The sequence below is a fragment of the Anser brachyrhynchus genome (assembly GCF_964034855.1).
Source record: "Anser brachyrhynchus genome assembly, chromosome: 3".
Lineage (NCBI taxonomy): Eukaryota > Metazoa > Chordata > Aves > Anseriformes > Anatidae > Anser > Anser brachyrhynchus.
Window position 1 is genome coordinate 87497780 of NC_137696.1, and position 20407 is coordinate 87518186.

Below are 20407 nucleotides of genomic sequence, written 5' to 3' on the forward strand. Positions count from 1 at the left end.
AATACAGGCATCAAAGACAGAACATGGATATGCGTGTTCTTAAAAGCAAATAGAAACCTGCAAACCTGTAAATTGCAAGTAGGTAACGATTTTTATGTTCAGCAATATTTTTGTTCCCCTGAACCCGCTAAAAAGAAAAGAAACCAATCAGAATTTGTTGAATTTAATTTCTGACAGAAAACCCTTTAGGCAGATTGCCCAGCTGAATTTCAGACTCCCCCGTCCTGGTTAAGTGCTTAATCATTGGACTTTGATAAAAAGGGATCCCACCTCCACAGGCAGTATTTTATGAGGCAGGCATCTCATCTTCATGAACAGACTAAAAATCATAAATAATAATCAGGAGAAATGCCTACATCTCTGCCAGAGGTAGGATATAAACCATATCTTTCTCACCAAGGGTCAGTTCAAGACTACGTACTTTGCATAGCTAGGGATTTAGAATTCACAATGTGTCACAGAGAAAATCTACACATCAAAATCAAGCCTCTGGATTTCACGTTGTAGCACTGTCACATTCATTATTAACGAGCCCCCTTTCGTTCTGCAATACATTCCATAAATCCTGTCCCCAGATATCACTACACGCTCATCCAGCACATGCTGATGAACTCCTGAGCTAAAGCTCTAGTTAATGTGGTGTCTGGTTCATCTTCTATTACATTTACTTACTGTCCCTTTAAGCTAGTTTTGCAATAATGGGGAAAAGAAACATCAGACACGAGATCTTCCCAGGATAAGGATGAGCAGTTTTCATCACTGCCATAATCCTTTGGCTCTACGTACTCTCCTAGGAAGAGACAAAGTGAGAAGAAACATTTTCCCCTTATGCTGCTATCTACACCACGAAGGTCTGGAAGAGACGGACCATCAGATGTTCTGTATGATAGGCAGATTGTTATACTCCTGGGTATCATCTGTTCTCTTTATGTTCTGGAAAGCACAGATCAACCAGTGATCCGACAGCTGTTCGGCAAGAGGCAGGGGCGATGTGTACCTGTGTGTATGGAGCAAGGTATTCAAACTGATGGTGAAGCTCGAGCAGATGAATTAACTCTGCATGTTCTTTTGCTTTTTCTACGTTCAGCTGAATGAACTTATCTGGATCTTGAGCAAAAATGTATGCAGATTCCTTGGAACTGAACACATAGCATCTGTCCTTGTGCTTCAAAATTCCAATAGCAGGATTTCCTAGGGAAACAAAACAAAACAAAACAAAACAGAAACAAAATAAAATAGTAAACAGTTTGATATCCAATACAAAAGACATATGATCTCGATTAAAAATGTTTCCCTCAAGTCAGCCCTGAAATATTTTTTAAATACAGAAAAGTATATTCCTTTAGGCCAATACAATTGCTTTTGATCAGTTTACATCCAGTATACCTTAATCTAGATTAGACTCCATGTTTGTGAGAAAAACAATGGATAAAACACCTACAGCAAAAGCATAAAAACAAATGTCCATACCCAGAAATGTTTCCCCTATAATCTCCAGCAAATACCGGATTGCAGATCAGCAATCAATTTATACCAAGGGGCATAACACTGAAATTATGCAATGGCAGCTGAGAAGCTGGACAACAAATTAACAGAGAAAATTAAAAGTCAATAATGGCCAAATAACCTACTGAGGAAAACATAAATTGAGCTCACGTACAATGAATGACTCTCTTTCAGCTGCCATCATATAGGAAAGACTTAGAATTATCACAGACAGTGCCTTGAAGACATTAAATAGCACTATTCAGTGGCAATCAAGAAATGCTCAAAGAATATCAGGAATTAGTAGGACACAAATGGGGGGAAGAAAAAAAACATAAAAACCTATATGCTATGTTTGCTATACTACATTTTGTTTCAACCCATTAGAATAAAAAAATTAAAATGAAGTGAGCTGGGAGTTATCAGAAGCTCTAAATACTCTTCACAGAAGGAAGGGTTAAAGAAATAGTTGTCTCCAGTATTAAAAACCGAAGAGAAATAATATACGATTCGGGATTAGAAAACCATGAATTGCATGCAGAAGTTCTGATATATAAATGACTGTTTGCTGATTTTCCTAATAGAAAAAGCATGAGCTGTGATGAAATTACCAAGCCAGAGCTTAAACCCAGCTCAGAAAGAGGTATTTTTTCATATTATACATAATTACAATTGTGGGACTTTTGACAATCAGAATATCCCATGGCAAACTCTGAATGGATTCAAAAAGCAATTAGATAAATGAAAAACCTCTATCACTGACTATTTAACAGAAAGGTGAAAACACAACATTTATCTGAAGTAATCCCGTAACTACTGACTGCTAGAACAGGGAAGGATATGATGAAGGAAGGACCATTCCTACATGATTTCTCATGATCAGAAGCAAGACTAGAGAGACCTTCAGTCTAACCCAGGACAGCTGTTCTCATGCACAATACTAAGTAAATGTAATATATTTACAATGCCATTAAAACATACACTTTTTTTTAATAATGCCAAGTAGCAGCCACATTTTCCTCCCAGCCTCCTGTAGGTTTAAAATAGTTCTATATGGATAGGTTCTATAAAACACTGGAAGACAGAAAACAGAAAAATTTGAAATAAGACTTGATTTCAAGAAAAATGATCCTATATCAGACCAAATAAAATCCTACCATTAGTAGCACCAAGTGCAATTTTGCACTATTCTATTCAGAGAAGACTTCTGGTATTTTATATCCACTGCTTAAATATATGTACGATGTAGGCATGAATAGGTGTGTTTCAGCACACAGATACACAAAATAGAAGGAAGGACCATTTACAGATGACTGTATGAAAACACATTAACAATAAACAAACCTGCATTCAGTTGCAATGTAGGTTATACAGATGCACAAATAGCAGGAGGAAACATTTGTCCATCCCATTTCGTCTCTGCCTCTACTCGTTCATGCCTACTTTCTCTTGAAGCCCTCCTACCTTCTATTTTGGGCAGTTTATCTGGGTATTTTTTAAAGAAAAATACTTCAACAGGGGAAATAAGTTATCTGGGAGTGAAAATTACACACATGAAATTACAGTACTCCAGTTTTGACAAAAAAGAGGACGCATTCAGAACATCTTCACTTCTCCTCTTGCACTTGTGTACACGTGAAGTAAGGAGAAGATCTAACTACAAAGCATACCTGGAAGGGTGAGGCCTTTTACACCAATTGCATGTGCACAGAAACCACGGTACTGGATTAGCAACTGATCAAAATCAGCAGTAGTCTCTGGAAAAAGCCATTCTTGGTTCTCAAAATCAGAAACGTTCACTCTTGTTCCTAAGAAATGATTTAACAAAGGAAGGATTTCATTAACAAAACATCTGATGTTTACAATATAACCATGTTACAGGATAACCTGATTACTATTATCTTCCCAAACTTCAGACCTACCTTAGAAAAGGTCTTAAGGAACCAGTCCTGAAGGACTGAAAAGTCAGTCCTCAGGATCCTTTGTTAAAAGCATTAGTTTTCTTTGGAAACAGGACAAAAGAGGAAGGTAATATCATATGGTCCCATTCTGGTTTCACCCACTCACACATTATAAATCTCCTTGAGTATAACATGGTTATTAGGGATAGCATCTTTACAGAAACACACTTCTGGCAAAAAAATAAAGCCCCATTATTTAGCTCTTTTTATTCCTCCATTCACTTCAGAAGTTCTGAAAGGTGTAAGAAGTCATAAACTTATGAAACTTAAAAAAAAAAAATCTTAGAAGTATTCTTTCTTCTGACAATTCTGAATTTTTATAAGGCATGTTTGTAGCTACTAGAAATATTTTAGTTTTATATATAAAAGCCCAAACTGTACATGAAAAATAAATCCACACACTACAAAGGCTGCATTTTAATTTACAGTGGAGATTTTAATTATTAAAAAATCAGTGTGTAGTTCCTTCTGTATGTAAAATTTAAATCATAAAATCTTGAGATGTTAAAGAGAACAAACAAACAAACAAAATAGTAATTTTCAGTACCCATGGTTTCTCTTATCCTTTCCTCATCAGTCTTCACAGTCACTCCTTCTAGAAGAGATGTTAGCACTTCCTCAGGAAAAAGCTGTGATTGTGTTTCCAAGAACTGTTGCAGACTGTTAGTCATATTTGCGAGAAAGCTCAGGAGTAGTATCTCATTCTGAAATCCAGTCCACACGTTATAAATTGCAACAAAGAGAGGCTACAAAATAAAGAAAACTATCTGAAGTCTAGAATTGTTTTATGTCTGCAACATAACCCCGATGCTGTGCACAACAATCCCTAATAGGAACAAAGCTGACCTACAAGGCCTTCAGCACCCCAAAACCCCAGGGGAAGCCTGGGGATTTGAAAGTGGAATTCCCATCACGCAGGTCCAGGCACCTACATCCAGCCTCGGAGAGGTGCAGAGTTTAGGACAAAACTGGAAGCTGCCATTCCCAGCAGCAATGCTGACATAAATGTGTACTCACCTACCAAAGAAGACCCTCAGCTTTGAGTATAAATGCTTAATTATAGTGACATTAAATGCGCCCTGTTGCCTTTAAGTACACAGCATTTATGGGAAGAGGCTCAACAAATCTGAAACGCATGCCAACAGCACTGTATTTTATGCACGTTCCCAACATTATCACATGAATGGTCAAAAGAGTTAGCTCTGGAATTCATCAGCATCTCTAATGCTGTGGAAAAGTTATGGGTACAGAAATGGAGGAAACGAAAGGAAAGGAAGCAAGACCAAAACCATTCTTACTAGAAAAAAGATAGGATTAAAAGAGTATTAATGAAATCTACTATGTTTACTAAAAGGCTTGGTACAAATATAGTCCAGGAAGCAGCCAAGAGCAGACAGCTTCTAGGGAGAAGGGTAATGTGTATTCAGAAAGGTTAAATTCAGATCGGTGAACTGAATCTTCCTAGGCTCCTTCCATCATCCAGGGGAAGAAACAGGCTTTTCCAGAGGAAGTCAAAGAACCTAAACTGGGATTTCTTCTCTCACATGCCTCTGAGAAAAGCCTACTCATCTCTCCCCTCTGTCTTTATCACTATACTAAAGTGTGTATCAGGCACTTAAGCCCCATGAAGATACAGAAGGAGAGAAAAAAACTGCTTTAAGCAGCTCAGTGAGCAAGGTAAATGTCCTCCAAACGAGAACATCAGGTTTATAAAATCACAAGCACACATAAGCTGAAGTGTCAGATCACACCTGAGATGTACCTCAAAGCGCCATTGCCATGAGTTTCCAGCACAGATACCCTCATGGGAAGTGCAAAAAATACTCTAAGTAGATGGGGCATGACCTTCCCTCCTCCCTCCTCCACATCAAGCTTTATTTTGCTTTCTAATTATTTGTCCTGAAGGATGAAATAAAACCTAACATATGTATAAAGGGCATGCTAGTTCAGCAGCTCCCTACGCGGAATTAAAATGGTACGCACATCACACAAAGTAAGGAGCTCTTCCAAGAAAAGCAAATTTATGGAAGCCTGCTTTCTGACGTATTTCTCTCCCATATCCTTTTTATCATGCCATCACACTAATCCCAGGTTTTCATGGTGTAAGGAGGCAATAAATGCTTACATTTCTTTAAATTTCATTTATTTAAATGCTTACAGTTCCCATCACTCATTCTCCCTTCCTCCCATGTCCTGTAACCACCAACCAAGTACAGAACATGGATTGCACAGAGGTACGTGTCTGCTCACTGCCCAGACGGCTGGCTGGACATGTAACTGTGGCATTCCCACTGCAGAGCCCTTAGAAGGGCTCTAATTGTGTCTGTCCAATTACTTATTTTTCAGAGAACTTGCAGAAAATGACATATTCTGAGAGCTCCGGGCTCTGACAAGTTCAACTGAAACTGGCCAACGGATTCAGCAATTATTAGGAAGGGCGAAGAGACTGAAATCCCTACCACAGTAACCCAATTTCTTTAGAAAAATGTTACCAAGGAGCCATACTGTAATTGCAGAATCGCTATCTGAAAGGATTTCAAAGCAATCACATTCTGATGTGCTGTTATCAATATGTTCTAACAGTTTCTGCAGGAAACAGGAGAGAATACTTAAACAAAACAGGAAAATACCACTGTAATTCTACAAATACCGACAAGCAACCCAAGACACTTAGAGAAAAATAGTATTTAATTCCTTCCCTCCATTTTGTACCTTGCTTTCCTTGTACCTTGAGATCAAGTCTGATAGTTTAGTCACCCCTTGAAAAACTACCAGGAGTGCTGTTATAAAAGAGAAAATAATGCAGCCTTTTTCTTAAAGCAAACTGTGCAAAAACACACCTGTAAAGTATTATCATTATTTTTTCTTTTTATAGATAAAAACAAATAAGCTTTCCATTCAAAATACTTACAAAAACTTCTTTGGTATCTACAGAAACCTTATTCTGAACTGTGTTTTTTAACTGCTCCATTGTTGTTGTAAACTGCACATTCATCTTTTCAACTTCTTGAGCACCTGTAATTGCATCAGACTGCAAAGAGAATGTACTTCAGGTAAGAAGTATGAGAGTCAAAAAATGAAATATTTAGTAACAAATATTTATGTTGATCTCCTTGTTCAACTATTTTAAAGAATAAAATGGACCTTAACTTTCAACAAAATAATTTTTTTTCTTGAGTGTTCAGGTATAAGACCAGGCACTTCTCTCAAACAAATACTAGGAATTTTTACATAAAACCTCAACACTTTTGAAATGAAGAGAAATTTAACAAATATATTGAAGAGAAACATTTTCTCAAGCTTTATGATGTACAGGAGAGTAACATAATTGTTGTAACATAACCCAGCAATTCTTAAAAGACAAATAAAGACAAATAAAAAGGTCTTCATAAGCAAAACAAATGTCAGGAATTTAAACTGTGTTCTTAAGACTTCTGATGACTCCCTATATGTTAGGGATGTCTACAGCCTAAAATTGAGATGATTTATGGATTGAACAAGAATTTTTCTTTCATGTCTCTTTTGGGGGACAGCTTTTAATAGAAACAAATATTCCCATTACACTTCTTCAATTCTATGCAGATATGAAGAGGTCTGTTATTTCAGGTAATCTGGCTTTTCTTACTAGATATTTTATTGCAGAATCCCACTTTATATTCTCCAATCATCTGCACAACATCTAAGCAGACTGAGTATCAGTATACAACCAAGAAAAGCCCTGCCTTTTTAGATCTTTGGTGATGAAATTAAACCTCTCCAAAAAGGAAAGTTCCAGAAATGAAATGGAAGTACAGTCACACTGAAGCAAGCAATTTATTAATTTTGTCTTTTGTCTGACAGTAGCAAACCCCAGCAAGTTAGGTACAAAGCTCTGCATAACAGGTTGTGTAGGTTCTCATATTCTGAGAAAAATCTGATTTCAATGATTTCTGAATCTTTTTTTTAAACCCAACAAGATGTTGTCTCACCATAAGGATGCAGAGGAAGGCCTCGTATTGTCTCACATTGAACAGTGCTTCTTTTAGTTTAAAAGAACTAAGCTGCCGTTGTCTCTGCTGGTCTTCATGCATGGATTCCAACAAGGCTGTGTAACAGCGGGCTAGCACATGGCAAGTATTAAGACTGTCTTCAACAGTCCGTGTAGCTGATGGAATGGCTTCATTCAGAATGGCTGGCACTGTTAATACAGAATAAAAGAGATACATACAAAAAGAGTGATTTTAATCATTAGTGAATGATTACAGTGAAGTATTAGGGCACAGCAATGTCCCAACAAAATTTTTAGTTCTAACCTCTATCCTTATATTCCCAACTGTTTGTGTATAGATTCAACCACCCGACTTACTAGTCAAGTTGTTCCAAACAGTCAGAATTACAGGTATGGAAATGTCAAGTCAAGGATTGTGAGAAAACTTGCTTTATAATAGATGCAACTCAGTTGCTAACACCGACATGGGTTTCCTGTGAGTCTTTAGGCAATCTGCATAATTTCTATTTCTCACTTTCCCCATCTGTAAAATACAAGTAACAAAGGAAAGTCTTGCCCTACTCTGAACATAGCTTCTGAAAAAATTCCAGGATACCAACCGACATTTCTTACCATTAAACAAGCAGAAGGATTCAAAATCTGGAAGATTTTTGAGAACATGTTAAGAATCTGAAGGGGTTACTCTAAATTATCAGAATACAGATAATGCCCCAGCAACTTTTAAGAATTCTCATTACACTTGCTCAACAGAAGATTGTAATTGGATTGACAGTGTTCTTTCAAGATCTTAATTATCTGCTTTTTAAGGCAAATGTTACACGTTTAATTCACTTAATGGCCAAGGATCAGGGAACAAGTTATGCTCAGGTAAATCAGTGCATCAAGTTAATACATATAATCCTTCTACATAAACCACACCGGATTCTCTTTTAGCAAAATAGTAGCAGCCTACATGGAAACCTATAACCAAATTCTAAATATGTACATTTCCTCCAGGTTTACAGACCCAGGGTCAAAGCTGTTTTATCTAGAGAGACGGGATATTATTGGAGCCACTCCAGCACAGAAGGCCAGGAACAATTAATTGGGAATTCACAACCCAAACGCAGTTGCATACTTACGGTCATCGATACCCTTTCCTCCTTTCCCACACTCCTTGTTGAACAATCGAATCCCTGTGACTAGCATGGAGAGATTTTTCAGCTGTTGCTCTTTATCCTTCTTACTGAGCGAGATGAAGGCAACCAGCGCTGTCTGGGGGAATATACTCTGCAAGGCAGCTAGAACCATTACAGAAGGTGAGAAAGCCCTCAATATGAGGAATCGGAAAATAAAATGATTAAACAAGCAAAAATAACCTCTCCTGAACAACAACTGCAGAAAGTAAAAATTACGGCAAATTTAAACTTCAAGGTTGAGCAGTGAGAGTCTGGGCAGCAAGCATTCATCACGATTTACCACATCTATATCTAAAGACCGGCAAACAGAAGGTAACCTTTTATTTTTCAGTAAGAAAAGTCCAATCTCAAAACTGGGAGTTTACTGACCTGTTACCTCCCTGACAACCTCAATATCTGTTGGGGATCCCAGGCCAGAGCTCAGCAGCATGTAGCTAACAATCATTTGATACACTTTCATCATTTCACCTTGCACGCGAGGACGACTGTCTGTGATATCTCTGACCAGAGGAGCCAACCTTCCCTCCAGAACACGATGCTGCTCTCTGAGTAATTCAGCTAAGAAAGAAAGGCAGTTAGAAAGTGATGTCTAAATTCTTTGGAATTTGGCTTATACAGAGGGTGCAAGTCATTACCACTTCAAGGTTTCTGAAGCACAGGTATGTGGAAGAGATGTTCAGAGCACCATACCTTTATACTTAACAGCAGTGGAGTTAACCATTAGTACAACTAGCATCAGGCAGTAGAGGCCAGAAAAATATCCAGGCCGACTTAAAGCAGCAACTTTGGCTTTCTGAGCTCCCCTAATTGCAGTATGACCCAGAATACCTAAAACACACACACATACACCCTGAAGTTACACACCCAACTCTGAACACTACCCAAGATCTCAGAAGTCCTTTTACTGGAGTTATTGAGCTTATGGAGTCCAGAAGGCTTTAGAGCCTAATTCTGATAATTTTTGTTTTAAATATATGCTAACAAGAAAACACTTTCATGATGCCCCCTGCCACCTCAAACATCTACTTTTTGTCTACGCCTGACCTGTGTTTTCTGTGTCCCAGCCAGTCCTCACTGTCCCACTGAGGTCTGAATTTACAGTCAGAGCAGAGACTGTAACCCCATCTCACTCTGCTTCCACTTCCACATTCCCACTTCGAGACCATATGAAGTTACCACTGATGAGACCAAAACAGACTTGGTTAAAACTGTGGTTGTTCAAGTTAACTCATCTCTCTCAATTATCAATATTGATAGAACAACAGGTTCTCTTTCAGATACGAGTGAAGTTCTGGTTAGTGTTTCTTTTTCAGATGTGCAGGTGCAGCCCAAGCTTTTCTTGCTGAAGGGAGCTAGCCAGTGCGCCTGAAAACAGAATTGTTCCAAAACGATCTAATAAGTTCAGTAAGTCTCTCAGACAGGAGGAGATGAATGTACTCTCAAACGCAGTGCACATTTTTTCCCTTTAATATCCATACTGAAACTCTGTACTCCTGTATAGTATATCTTTCCAGGGATTTTTATTTTGCTTTGCTGCCAGCAGTCATTTAACAGGAATCAGTATTAGCCCTACAGAGAGATCATAAAAACCTAAACTCAGATTCATCTTCTTCTGTTAAAACATTTATTTGTATTGAAATTACCTCGGTCTGCATAGTTCATATCAAAGTAAACTTGCATCTTAATTGTGCTCAGGGATGGGTTTGTTGTGTCAAGCAGTCTGGTAACACAAAGCTAAGAAGAGAGACAGAGAAGTGGATTCTTTCTAATTACTTGAGAACCTTCTGTACTGTTCATGGCTATATGACAGGTTTCATAACAGCAGCAGAGCCCCTTCCCTTCATTCTCTAGACATGCAACAAATACTATTAAGTATAAGGCATTTACTAACATGCAAGAACACATATTCCAGTCTTTAGCTACAGAGCTGTGATAATAAAGTATCATTAGAGTTTTATAAGTGTTGGTATCAAAATAAAATGGCATTATAGGTACAGGAACAGGTAGCAAATAATGGTATGGTCTTAGCTAAGTACTGACACTCGCCATCATGTCAAAATTACCTGGATAAGATTTTGCACATCTTTTTTTGTAAGGATTTGATCCACATTAAATTCATTTCTCGGATCTAGAACAACAGCTTTCACCTAGAAATTGACAAAAGCAAGCTATTAGTTTATATCTCAGCATATACTCTTTGCAGTTAGCCTTTTAAGTTCTGAGAAATCTCTGGTGTAGACAGTGTTTCCTCAGCTTTAAGAGGAAATAATTAAAACTTAAGTCTTTTAATGTTAACTTCACTTCCCCTTGTGATTTATCGACAACTCGTGTTCCTGTAATCACCCTTCTTTGCAGCAAGCCAGAATGCCACATACCTGTGAGACCTCCAGATGGAGTGAACAGCTTTGCAGGAGCAACTGTTCACAGTGACTGGGTCCAACGTTTAGGGAACACAAGGCAGAAGAAAATTATTTATACATTTACTGCACAGAAGGAACTATGACAGAATTATAATTCAAAGTGGGAATTTGCAAATTTTGTTATCTGTAAGATCACTAATATACTTCATATTATTCAATTGTGCAAATAATTGCTGGATAAAATTTTAAAAACAAATATAATTTTTACTATTCTTTAGTTCCATTTCAATCTTTGATAATGAAACAAAGTCAGTCTATTTCACTTGTGTTGCTAGCTTCAATTTCGTTTCTCAGACATAAGTGGAAAAAAAATCTATTTGAAAAGAAATACTTTGAAAAGAACATTTTAAATATAGCTCCTTTAAAAATGTCCTGGAAATATATTTTTCTAAGTGAAATTTTATAGCAATCCATTATGTTTGTTTACAGACTTCTATGCTGGTGTTGTATGCATCAGGATAAATGCTTGCCCTTTGGATAAAAAAAATCATATCGTTCTGCATACAGGGAAATATTTGCATGCTTGCAAATGGTATTTATGCTGAGTATCTTGCTAGCCACATAAGTTTTTACCTGATGAAAATTTTCATGTTTGATTAACACTGCTTTTGAACTCGTGTATTTTTAAAGACACGGTGTTAACCTTTAGCTATTTAAAAACAAGCAAACAAACAAAACATCTTAACAGTATTGCTGTGAACCATTTATATTCCTATACAAGTTTATCAAGAGCTGATTCTTACAACATCAATAAAGAACTAGCTCCACCTTTCTGCAGGTGCATTCAGACTATATTTTGCACTGGTGCTGCGTCTTATAAGAAGAAATGCCGAAGTGTATGTTTTTTAGGATATTAATAGTTGAACAGTTGTCCACCAAGGACAACACAAAGATTGATTCTATTTCATTTCTAGTTTAAGTGGGATCCAATCTAATTCCTCCAAATATTAAACCCATTTACAAAAGCCGGCTCTGCCTAAACACAGAAAAAAAAATCCATCAAAATAGATGGAAGAGGTAAATCACAAGGAATAAATATACCTGTTGCAATGAACCACCTATGGTATCATACTTTTTTGTTCATTTATGAAAGAGGTAGAAGAAATGTTACTAAAGCTCAGAAACAACCTAATTTGCACTTTAGAAATAAAAAAATAAAAAGTGGTTTATCTGCCTATGGAAGAAAGATGAGGGAGAACTCCTGCTATGAATTCACAGAAGTCCCAAGGCTCAGAACCTACAGCCTTTTCAGGGCCTTAAGTTCACAGTCATGGCATTTCAAACAAATGAAATACCTTCTGAGGTTGCTAAGACCCCATATTGAATATCACTGAACGCCCATTTATAACTTCTTAATGTGGACAACCAGAAACTGAGACATTTCAAAATTAAAGTCACTCCTGAAAGCCTCAGCTGCAGCCATTCCAGCTTTGGCACCCTGACATGAAGTTGATATTTGAAGTTTATTGATTTTTAACACCATAGAAAGATTTATGCCCTTGCTTCACATCATACCGGGTCCAGAGGAGGGCCGTGAAGTCAGTCAGAGGGCTAAAGCACCTCTCCTATGAAGAAAGGCTGAGAGAGCTGGGGATGTTCAGCCTGGAGAAGAGAAGGCTCCAGGGTGACCTCATTGCAGCTTTTCAATACTTACAGGGGGCTTATAAAAAAGATGCAGAGCAACTTTTTGCTCAGTCAGATAATGACAGGACAAGAGGAAATAGTTTTAAACTAAAAGAAGGGAGATTTAGATTAGAGGTTACAAGGAAATTCTTTACTCAGAGGGTGGTGAGGCCCTGGCACAGGTTGCCCAGAGAAGCTGTGGATGCCCCATCCCTGGAGGTGCTCAAGGCCAGGCTGGATGGGGCTTTGGGCAACCTGGTCTGGGGGGAGGTGTCCTGGCCTATGGCGGGGGGGGGGGTGGAACTGGGTGATCTTTAAGGTCCTTTCCAACCCGAGCTATTTTATGATTCTATGATTGTATGATCATTCATTCTGGGTAGCGTCAGCAACTTTGGGGGAACTACTTACATTATGTAAAATTTAAGATCCTGCATCATGCAAGCCTTGAAAGGAGGTTTGAACTGCCAAGCTAAAAGCAGCCAGGTTTGGAAATACTATATGCTCCTTTAGCAATATATAGGGAAAGAGATTTTATTGACTATAATGGAACCTGAACGTGACTGGAAAAATGCCCAGCTGGATTCATGAAAACCCTACAACATTCCACTTGCTCTTACCATGAAAGCTACCAAGGTTTCAGAAACAGCCTGTCCCTTGGTGGCACATTCTTGTCCTACTTCACGGATGATGATCTTTATGATTCCTTCGGTCAGTTCGCCAGACATAGCGGTCAGACACCACCCTAACGGGCTTATATGACTTCTCACCACTCTTTTCAGCGCCCTGCTCCCCCCGCACCACGGCGGGCAGGGGGGACACTTATACCACAGCCTTCTGCGGCCTCCGGTTTTCGGTCACCGGCGGGCTGCAGAGCCCTGAGGGCAGTTCCAAGCGGCGAGCACTTGACCTAAAGCAGCAGGGACAGGGAGGAAAGCGAAGGAGGGTTATAACAACGCAGCTCTCCGCCGCGACTGGGGCCAGCCCGGGGCCTCCCACCCGCCTCCCGCCGCCGCTTCTGGGGCCGCTCCCCGTGCCGCCACCTCACCCCCAAACCCCAAAGCCCAAACCCCAAAGCCCCGGTCTCGCCCCCATCACCCGGCCCGGCCCGGCCCGGCCCGGTGGCGAACTGGGGCTGCCTCCAGCCGGGCCCTGCCGCCGCCCGTTCCCATGGACACGGAACCGCCCCGGGGCGGGCCCGGGCCGCGGGGAGGTGTAGGGGGGGTGTGGGGACGTGCGGTGCTTGTGGAAGCACGGAGCCGTCTGGGTGGGAAAGGTCTTCATGGCATCGAGTTCAGTCTAACGTAGCGCTGACAGGTCCACCGTGTGCCCAAGCACCACATCTGCACGGCTTTTGAATACCTCCAGGGACGGTGACGCCACCACCGCCCTGGGCAACCCGTCCCAGTGCCTGACTGCTCTTTCTGAGAAGAAATGTCTCCTCATTTCCAACCTGAACCTCCCCTGGCGCAACTTGAGGCCATTCCCTCTAGTCCTATCACTAGTTATCTGTGAGCAGAGGCAGACCCCCAGCTCTCCACACTTTCAGGTACCTGTAGAGAGCAATAAGGTCTCCCCTGAGCCTCCTCTTCCCCAGACTAAACAACCCCAGTTCCCTCAGCCGCTCCTCACAGGACTTGTGCTCCAGGCCCTTCACCAGCTTCGTAGCCCTGCTCTGGACTCGCTCGAGCACCTCGATGTCCTTCTTGTAGCGAGGGGCCCAAAGCTGAACACAGCACTCGAGGTGCGGCCTCACCAGAGCAGAGTACAGGGGGACGATCACCTCCCTGCTCCTGCTGGCTATGCTATTCCTGATACAAGCCAGGATGCCGTTGGCCTTCTTGGCCACCTGGGCACACTGCCGGCTCACGTTCAGCCAGCTATCGATCAATACACCCAGGTCCCTTTCCACCAGGCAGCTTTCCAGCCACTCTTCCCCCAGCCTGTAGCGCTGCATGGGGTTGTTGTGCCCCAAGTGCAGTGCCCAGCACTTAGCTTTGTTGAATTTGAGCTTCTGCCTTCCTGGGCTCCTTTACCCTTCAGGAATGCTTCCCAAGGGATATTGTCTCCTAAGTCTCCTAAACAGGACAGTCTGCCTTCTGGAAGTCCCAGGTAGCAGTTCTGATAACCCCCATCCTTACTTTTCCAGGAACTGAAAACTTTTATTTCATGATCACTATGCCCAGGACAGCCTCCAACCTTCACATCACCCACAAGTCCTCTGCTCGCAAGCAAGAGGCCCAGTGTGAGTGACCTTGGCTTACTCCCCAGCTGTGTCAGGAAGTTGTCTTCCACACACTCCAGGAACCTCCTAGACTGTTTCTTCTCTGCTGTGTATATACACGTGCATGTCTGCAAATATGCAAAGCATATGTATGCAGAGGCATAGGTATAGATGTGCATGTGAACGTAAACATCAACAGGAAAACTGTGTATATGGAAGCAAAAAGAAAGGAAGAAAGCAAGTAAACAAGCAAGAAAAGCAATTATACATTTACTAAAGAAAAACATGGTTTCATGAGAGGTTTGCAGTCTCTGTTAGACCACAAAAGTTCATTTAGCTTGTCAGTAAGCTACTGAAGTTGCAGAACACTATTTCATGTTCAAAACAATTAGATTGCTCCCCTAGAATTAGTACCAACTTTAAGTTTTAAACAGAGTTTCTGGAAATGGAGTCCTGTTTTTTCCAGTGTTCTTGTAACTAGAATTAAAGACCCTTATTTCCTCCTCAAAAATCCTCTATGCCCAGCTACTTAGAGCCCGTGTCATACTCACTTGAAAGACAGATAAACTATTCCCTCTAGTGGTGTGTCTGAGCCATTCACTTCTAACAAAACGTGCACAGTAAAGTGATTCTTATGTTTGTGATGCAAGGGTTTTAAATGTTAGTTTGCAGAATCATTAAAAACGACACAGTAGTTTTAAAATTACTGCAGAGGTTGACACCCTAGCCCTTTCTTCAAGGGAGAGCTTATCACCTGTTTGACAAGTCTGCTTGCAGCTCAGTTAGCTTCTTCCTGTGTTCAGGCCTCCTCTGCCGGGTGGCTGCAGAAGCAATGCAGGACACCACCTGCACTTCTCTGAAGATGCACCCAGGTGCAGGAATTTAGAAGACGATCTAGGATCCATGCAGAAGTTGAGTTACCATCTCTTTCTTCATCGCTGAAGTTAAAACGTGAGTCTCATGATGCAGATTTTTTGTTTGCTATATTTCAGGGTTCTGAAATTACCTTGTACCATGATGCAGAAGCTAATATGCAATTGGTTGCACTTCCATCTGAGCATCAGGAAGCACTTATCTCTGTGCAGCTGTCAGAGCACTGGCACAGGTTGCCCAGAGAGGCTGTGGAGTCTCCATCCTTCGAGATCTTCAAAAGCCACCTGGATGTGCTCCTGGACAGCCTGCTCTTGGTGGCCCTGCTGGAGCAGGGGTTGGAGCAGGTGGCCTCCAGAGGGCTCTGCCAACCTCAGCCACTCTGGGACTCTGTGATATGTGCTTCTTCCAAAGGAGCAGTGCAAGGAAAGCACAAGAATGAAAAGCCTGTCTCTTTCAAGAGGGAAATATACTCAATCTGTCTGGCTTTTAATATTTTCAGGGAATCACACAGAAGTCTCACAGTCAGAAATCTACACTGTGAGGGCAGAAGCGTGATGCCACCTTCTTGAGTTTGTCTGTTCATAGTAAAACTGATTTTTGAAGTTGAGAATGTTTTGGTGCATGGATTTTTATTCTCTCTTCCTTCTCAAGCCTGCACATCACCAACCAGAGGCCCTGTCCTCTTGGTACCCTGCTCAGAGCACAGTGGGGTGCCAGCAAGCTGCACTGACCTGCTCTGCTTTAAGGACACATTCACACAAGAGCATGCAGCACTATTTTAAGTTTCCGGGCCTGTCCTGGAAAGCTGTGCAAGTATTAGGTATACACCCATTTCAGGCTCTTTGAGGCAAGGTGCAGACTGCTTGTTCACATGTAAGGGAACCCCAGATGACATCTACAGCAATTATTTAAGGTATCATTAAGGGTTTGAGCCTCCCTATTAGAATACGGTAAAGGAACATTAAATTGGTCTTCTGCTCTCTTCTCCCAGCTCCATCATTTTGCTGCTGGGTATGCCTGCTCTGTGTCTACCCCCAGTTCCCATTATATCAGACTTTCACCACAAGAATGAGGGTACCTGACATGGAGCACAGACTTACTCATTGTACAGAGACCTCGGGTCAGGGAAACTGACAGTTGTCCCTGTGATTAAAGTGTCTCCGAGGCAGCAAGATTTTGCTGGCCAAAGAAATCCAGTGTGGCTTTTATCTTGAAAATAAAAAAAAAATCTCCCAGGTTTCATTCATAGGCAGCACAGCACCCTTGATTTGAGCATTTATAGGAAAAAAACAAAACAAGACAACACAGTAATATATAAACCCAGTTAACAAATATATTATTGTTAGTCTGGATCCTCTGGCCGGCACAATGGATGCACTGTATTTGCTAGGTTACAGAAAAGGGTGGGGAGCAGAATTATTTGTCCTTCAAACCTTTAGAGAGGAGGGAGCGGAGAGATTCCAGACATACCATCACTAAGTGCCTCAACTGGAAACTCCTGCAAAAAATGCATTATTCAGCTGCATTCAGATGAATCACTACCTAAGGCTCCACAGCAACTTTAACATTTCAGTTAAGGCATTAATAAAAATAACACAGATCAAGAGATTTTTCCATTAACCGTCCCTCTTAAAATTGCTGTAAATTAGACCTGGGACTCATACACTACTTGTTATAGATCAGGTAGTTCCCACATATACCTTTAGAGTTATGTTTCAAAACAGGTGCAGCTTGGCCAGAAGCCCATGCTGGCTTTTCATGGCTTAGCTAGCTATTAACTAGTCCTTACATATGTACAGCTGATAAAAAATCAGTAACTTCAACGTTCTTTTCACGGGGGACTACCTTCTCGCACAATGCTAAAATGAGTCCTTGCAACAGTCCCAAATCCCACAAGTATGCAAAAGCAGAAAAAAATGCAATACACTGATTTCCCTACAAGCAGAAGAAGTGTCAGAAACTACTGCTGGGCAGCATCCCATACAGATGGGACCCATCAGGAGATCAAGGACCGGGGACTTTCTTCTTGGGCTATAGGAACTTCTTCCAAAGTCGTGGAAACACAACTATCCAGTATGCAGATGAAGGAGAGAATTGTCTAGGAAATATGTTGCTATGGCTCTGACCCCATTAGTGGAGAAGGAAACTGTACTAATAACAGGACAGTAAAAATGCTGCAGTTTGTAAATCAACTTCTCACTCAGCTTACTCTTTTCCAATTACAGATTTCTCACTTCTATAAAGGGATGCTCACTTCTGTACAAGGATGCTCTTCATTCAACTGTCAAAATGTAAGAGAATGATCAGTGAGTCAGACTGGGAGGGGAAGAGGAATATTACCCACGCTACCCCAGAAACAGAGCCCTCCCTGCAGTGTTTTCCCCATGTCAAGACATTAGCTGGGAAACAACCCGCCAAATGGATGGATGCCCTTGAAATTATGTACAAATTTGCAAATCTTTCTCCAAAATTCTGACCTTCGTTGCCCCAGAGCAATTCTATTCCCAGTGCAGCTTCTCTCCCCTAGAGCAGCTATTAAGGTTTAAGATCTTGTAGATTTGTGATGAATACTTGAGTAACACTTTAGACAGCTGTGCCTGTAGCAACCTTCAAAAGGAGTGCTATAGACTGGAAAAAAAAGGTGATTTTTTTTTTTTTAACATCATGGGATGCCTGGTAACTGTTAGAGAACCAAAGAGCAGCTGAGTTAGCAGTTCTTACCTTTTACTTTTAAAAGTGAATTCTAAGACTCTTCTACAGATACACAGCAGTGGCCAGCTGCAATTGTTTTTTTCAGTCTCACATGTCAGCTAATCTTGTTAATGGACATGAAAAAAAGTATTTAGATAGAAAATGCCACGAGGAGATAGGAATCCAATTTGTGAAATTACAAGTACAGAAAACACCTGATGTAGAAGTAATTTAGTAAAGTCATTTAACCGTAGAAATAGAATATAATTGAAAAGGACTTACAGATGGTCATTAAGTCCTTTTTGCTGAAACAAGGAAAGGAATACTTTTCCCTGGCATGCACAAATATTTAAGAAGGACATTTGGTTTTGCTTTGAATCAAAGGCATGTCGTATACGAAATTTTGAAAATCCTTTCCAAGGGCATTTTACCAGGCTGACTCTCTGTGACTTCCCATTCAGCTCCTTCCTATCGCATGGAGACAACTGAAGTGAAACTGTAGGTTTTTTCCAAGTCTTTATTAAGGTGTGATCTGTAGGCCATAAAGATGTGCACACTGATTCAAGTGCACAACCACATGTACAGAGCTCAGAAGGGTTTTGAGAAAAGTGTACCCACCCTTTACATTACTATTTTTTTTTGGGGGGGGGGGTGGTTAGAGATGGGTCATGATGTGCACAGAAGTTTTAGTGGCAGATTAGAAGATTTTTAAATATTTGTAGATATATAAAACCAGGGCTCTCATGTGCCGTAGCAAGATGTTGCTTTACTGAGAAAAATAATGTAAAGCAAGAGCTTCCAAAAAGCCTTCATCCTGGGTGGCTGTTCCAGTTAGTTATTGGTAAATTCTGAGTTAAAATCCCAGAACTAGACAAATTGCTGCTTCTTGCTTCGCTCACCACCCTAAAACAAATGAACGAACAAACAAACAAAACAAAAACCAAGAAGATATACACAACATATACACTGAAACTGAAGTTATGGCCATGAAAGAATAGTTTTTTGATCAATGTTTTTACTGGAGAGGCCAATTCATGCTTGCTACCTACAAGGTCATTCCTTGCTCTGCTAGATTGCTATACTTTCAGTCTTGTCAAGGCAAAGTAGTAGTATTTGTGCAAAGCAAATACAGTAGGGAGTTTCGATTCAAAGTAATCTGCAACACTAATGAACACGAGGATGGCATTTCACTGAGAATTCATTAGTTCAGAAGAGATGAGCTACGTTGTGGTTGTGAGCTGAGGGGCACTCTGTATTTGGGGCTTTTGGTTTCCAAGAAAATTTAGGTGACCAGTCTCCTCTTAATGCTGAAGACTTGATGAAGCAGCAGGAGCAGGGACACCTTGAAAGCATCTCTTCAGCACTGCGGTGACAGACCTCAGCATCGTTAGCCTTGTGCTCTCCAGCAATTCAATGAGGCTGCAAAGCTTATCCTGTTCGGTATTCATGAAATATCCTAATGTTATGAATAATATTGATGCTTCAAGTGACTGAATGGATTAAATCCCTATAATTTTTCTTCCTTCAAAGCTAGCAAATCTTTAGAAGCAATACTGAGTCATTACAGCATTACCTAATAATGTGCCCCAAAAGGAAACAGATTCTGAGACAGACTCAGCCAGTGCTAGTGCCAACAGACAGTATGAGATTTGATGTTGTACTTTTCAGCATCCACATACAGAAGAGCTATGAATGCTGAGACAAAATTATTAATGCTAGAGCTGCAAGGCTTTTTCACAATGGTGTGGAAGAAGCAGCAGGGAATTATGTCCCTTTATTTTTTTCCCCCAGAAGTACATAATCTTTTTCCTTTTTTTTTTTTTTAACAGCTGCAGGTTGTTATCCAAATGTCTTTTTACTCTCCACAGAGAAACAGCCACCTTTTAACTCACAAATTAGAAATAAAAAAGAAAAAAACAGAATGCAGATGGAATAAGACTGCATACCTGCTAGGCATGAAGAATTAT

At 40.5% G+C, this 20407-nt stretch overlaps 1 protein-coding gene across 11 annotated transcripts in view; it reads right to left on the bottom strand.

The window, feature by feature from the left end:
- CFAP206 (cilia and flagella associated protein 206) overlaps window positions 1-20407 on the bottom strand; it is a 32219-nt gene that overhangs the window by 4582 nt on the left and 7230 nt on the right. Inside the window, exons 1-13 of one of the 11 annotated variants that reach the window (XM_080584440.1) lie at window positions 13761-13853; window positions 13273-13562; window positions 10988-11042; window positions 10676-10759; window positions 10256-10346; window positions 9303-9440; window positions 8982-9170; window positions 8556-8714; window positions 7415-7623; window positions 6358-6477; window positions 3994-4192; window positions 3156-3293; window positions 998-1191 (exon numbers count right to left, since the gene is read on the bottom strand). In XM_080584440.1, coding sequence (XP_080440566.1) covers window positions 998-1191; window positions 3156-3293; window positions 3994-4192; window positions 6358-6477; window positions 7415-7623; window positions 8556-8714; window positions 8982-9170; window positions 9303-9440; window positions 10256-10292 — 1383 coding nt within the window. In that variant the 5' untranslated portion in view covers window positions 10293-10346; window positions 10676-10759; window positions 10988-11042; window positions 13273-13562; window positions 13761-13853. Of the gene's footprint in view, window positions 1-997; window positions 1192-3155; window positions 3294-3993; window positions 4193-6357; window positions 6478-7414; window positions 7624-8555; window positions 8715-8981; window positions 9171-9302; window positions 9441-10255; window positions 10347-10675; window positions 10760-10987; window positions 11096-13272; window positions 13563-13722; window positions 13854-20407 lie in introns of those variants that run through there. The other 10 variants (XM_080584441.1, XM_080584447.1, XM_080584439.1 and 7 more) reach the window with 10 other exon arrangements.